Here is a 3,604-nt window from a genome sequence, read left to right on the forward strand (position 1 = left end):
TCGTTGTTTCCACATTTGAGCAAGTTAATCTTATCTAAGAATGCCTTTGAAGGTAACATCCCTCCTTGTTTAAGTGGCGCGAAGGAATTATTACTTTTACATCTATCAAACAATCAATTGTCTGGATAAGTACCGGAAGAGTTGATCATGAAAAGCTCTCGTACATCTTGAGACTATCAAATAACAACCTTAATTAGTGGAAATGTACTTCCTGCAATTCTCAAAGCAACTGGATTCTGGAAATTATATTTGGATGGAAATAATTTTTCTGGAGAGATGGCTAATGTTGATGTCTCTACTTCTCAGTGTCCAGCTTCACTAAATGAAATTATCCAAGTAATAACAAGTTTTATGGAGAGCTCCCAAGATAGATGGGGAACTTGTTATATTTGGAGACATTGGCTTTGTCTAACAACAGTTTCGAGGGTTCTATTCCAATGGAGTTTTGCAGCTTGAACACTTGAAATTTTGGATATTTTTCGAAACAATTTATCCGGCTCTATACCGTCCTGCTTCGATCCCCCAAACATAAAGCATTTCCACCTTCATGGGAATAGATTGAGTGGTCCATTGTCACTTGCTTTTTATAATAGCTCTTCACTTGTGACATTAGATCTTGGAGGAAACAATTTAACCGGTACGATTCCGAATTGGATTGACACTCTTCCTTTTTTGAGTGTGCTTCTCTTAAGAGCTAATCATTTACAAGGTGAAATTCCGGTTCAATTATGCAAGTTCGATTCCTTGAGCATTATAGATCTCTCTCAAAATATGTTTTCCGGTTCTATACCTTCTTGTTTGGGAAATTTAACTCTTCCATGGGAAGAGAACAAGATCATGCGTGTATTTATACCACCGGCAGGAGACACTTTTTCAACAGAAACAAAATATTTATTTCCTTACAGCTATACTGAAGAACGGATAGATTTCCAAACAAAGAGTGGGTTCTACTCGTATGAGGGCAACATCCTTAAGTACATGTCTGGGATTGATTTATCTTGCAACAAGTTAACTGGTCACATCCCACACGAATTAGGAAACTTGAGTGAAATCCATTCTTCAAACTTGTCACACAATGACCTGATTGGAGTTTCATTTTCAAAAATTAAGCAGATTGAGAGTTTGGACCTTTCCTACAAGTTGAGTGGTGAAATCCCAAACCAGTTGGTGGAGTTGAACAATTTGGAGGTTTTCAACGTTGCATACAACTTGTCAGGCAATATTCCAGAATCAAAAGCTCAATTTGGTACCTTCATTGAAAAAAGTTATGAGGGGAACCCTTTTCTCTGTGGACCTTTACTGCATAAAAGTTGCTCCAAAACCGATGCACCATCAACAGTTTCAAGTACATCAGATGATGATGAAGGAGAAGATAGTTGGGTAGACACATATGTTTTTTGTGCGAGCTTTGGAGTTTCCTATGCAGTGATGTTGTTGACAGTTTTTGTCGTACTTTACATAAATCCACATTGGCGAAGAACTTGGTTTTCTTTCGTTCGGAAGTGCATCACCACCTGCCGCTACTCAACCGTGGGCAATTTTCTTGCGTATCACATCTCCAGAATTTATCCTTAGCTGTCATGAAGATTTCAATGAAGTTGGTTGGTGTTGATCCAAGGGAAAATAAAGAAAATTTGATCTGATTGTTTAAAATATGCTTAAGATGGATTGTTGCAAGTCTTTTGTTTATTTTGCATTTTGAATAAAGTTCTTATCATTGTGGAAAGGAAGCTATATCTTTATAGTTTTATCATTGTTTACAAATATTATGCCACTCAGCTCGATTATATCCATATTCACTTCAGTATTAAGAGCAGAAATAAATAATTTGAATAAATAACATGAAGTACTACTTTCTGTGAAGGTTGAAAGAATAATTTTTAAGCTAAAAAAACGTGGTGAAGTCTGGTCCATACCATATGGAACCCCCTCCAATTTCCCAGGTTGTTATTTTCGTAAAAATCAAACAACCCACATGTCTAAGCACATGGCCAAACACACATCAATCAACAACAAATTCGGTCTCATTAAAATAAACCCCCCCCACCTTTGCTGTCACTTTCCAACCCTATTGTGTTCGGCCACTTATTTTAGGTCTCCAACTTTAGACTAATCATTAGGTATATAACAAAATAATTTCTTTCATTTTTAAGTATAAATGAATCTATGAAATAAGTTAAAGTTTGATTTTTTTTAAACTCGATTCGATTATATTTTTTAACCGAAATAATGTGATAGTGAATAGAATATGTGTGGACTCACTAGGAAGTAAGGGTTTGCAAATCCGGGTACTCGGGTTTTCAGGTACCTGTAACATCTGGGTTGGTGATTTCTCGGTCCGTGTCCCAACCCGGATGTTGCTGGTACCCGATTTTTTTCATTTTCAAATTATTAATTTAAAAAATATATATACACAAATTTAAATGTTCGAAACTTCGAATCACATACTCCAACATCCGAACATAAAATTTAAAAGTTCGAAATACAAAATCTAATAATCCATAATATAAATAATTCATTATATTATATACTAACCGGGTACACGGGTAACCGGGTACCCGAAAAACTTCAATTTTGTGACTCAGGCCCAACCCGGGAAATGTCAAGTCGGGTACCTGACTAGGCCGGGTAAATTTTTTTTAAAAATTACTCGTTTTTTAGGTCAGGGTCGGTAGGTCGGGTAGTTTTGCACACCCTACTAGGAAGGCAGAAGCAAGAGCATATGAATCTGATCCAATTACAATTCACATGTAACGTTCATTTTCCTACTTGAAGAAATCAAAATCTAGCCTATTGATCTCTTCAAATTACGTTCATCTTATCTCGTTTTATCTTCATAGTCCGGTCTTATCTTCTCTAATATCATCAAAACACTTCCCTTCATTACAATGAAGATTGTTTAATTAGTTTAACTATTCATAGACCAAGTCCGGTTTTTTCATCTCTAATACCATCTCTAATATCAACACATTCTTGTACTTAACAAAAATAAGGTAATTTGAATTTTCTAAAACTAATCGATCAACATGTTTTAACGACATACACCAATTATGGCTTGTTTCTTAACAAACAAGTGACCCTTCTAAACATGCTTACCAAGTTTCTTCTTATTCAAGTAATTTACCAAGTTGTTTAAAAGTAATTAAATTTGTATTCAATCAAAAATGATCACTTAAACAAAGAACGGACTCATATTCCAAGCGATTTAATCGTACTTAAACACACCAAAGTAAAATTCAACTAAAAAAGAATGCAGATAAACATTTTTGAAATGTGTTTTCACACTTTCTGTTGCGGAAAACGACTACCGGATAGAGTAAAATCGCAACTAATAATTTGAGAAAATAAAAATGAAGATAAAAGATGCACAAAATTTACGTGGAAAACCCCTAAATAATATAGGGTAAAAACCACGGGCAACGGTAGAAGAATTTCACTATGAGAAAAATAGGAATTACAACCTCTCTCGATCTACCAAGGAGAAAACAATGATAATTTTCTCTTGATAAAAAGGAGAAAACAACTCTCAAGAAACTCTCTAAATTCTCTCTAGTATTGGAAGAAAGCTAGAATGCTTTGGGATGGTTTTGAAGCTAAATGAGCT

General features: G+C 35.0%; 1 protein-coding gene across 1 annotated transcript; it reads left to right on the forward strand.

Annotated features, from left to right (window-relative positions):
- The first annotated feature begins 346 nt into the window (after positions 1–346).
- LOC120128213 (receptor like protein 21-like) lies at positions 347–1,619 on the forward strand. The gene has a single exon (XM_039145946.1). It carries the CDS (start codon positions 772–774, stop codon positions 1,573–1,575), a length of 804 nt encoding a protein of 267 aa, XP_039001877.1. The 5' UTR covers positions 347–771; the 3' UTR covers positions 1,576–1,619.
- Positions 1,620–3,604: the final 1,985 nt, after the last annotated feature.

Source organism: Hibiscus syriacus, unplaced genomic scaffold, assembly GCF_006381635.1.
Source record: "Hibiscus syriacus cultivar Baekdansim isolate YM2019G1 unplaced genomic scaffold, ASM638163v2 tig00110478_pilon, whole genome shotgun sequence".
Lineage (NCBI taxonomy): Eukaryota > Viridiplantae > Streptophyta > Magnoliopsida > Malvales > Malvaceae > Hibiscus > Hibiscus syriacus.

Coding starts and splice junctions, on each gene's coding strand:
- LOC120128213 (XM_039145946.1), top strand. CDS start 772: ATGTTTTCCGGTTCTATACCTTCTTGTTTGGGAAATTTAACTCTTCCA.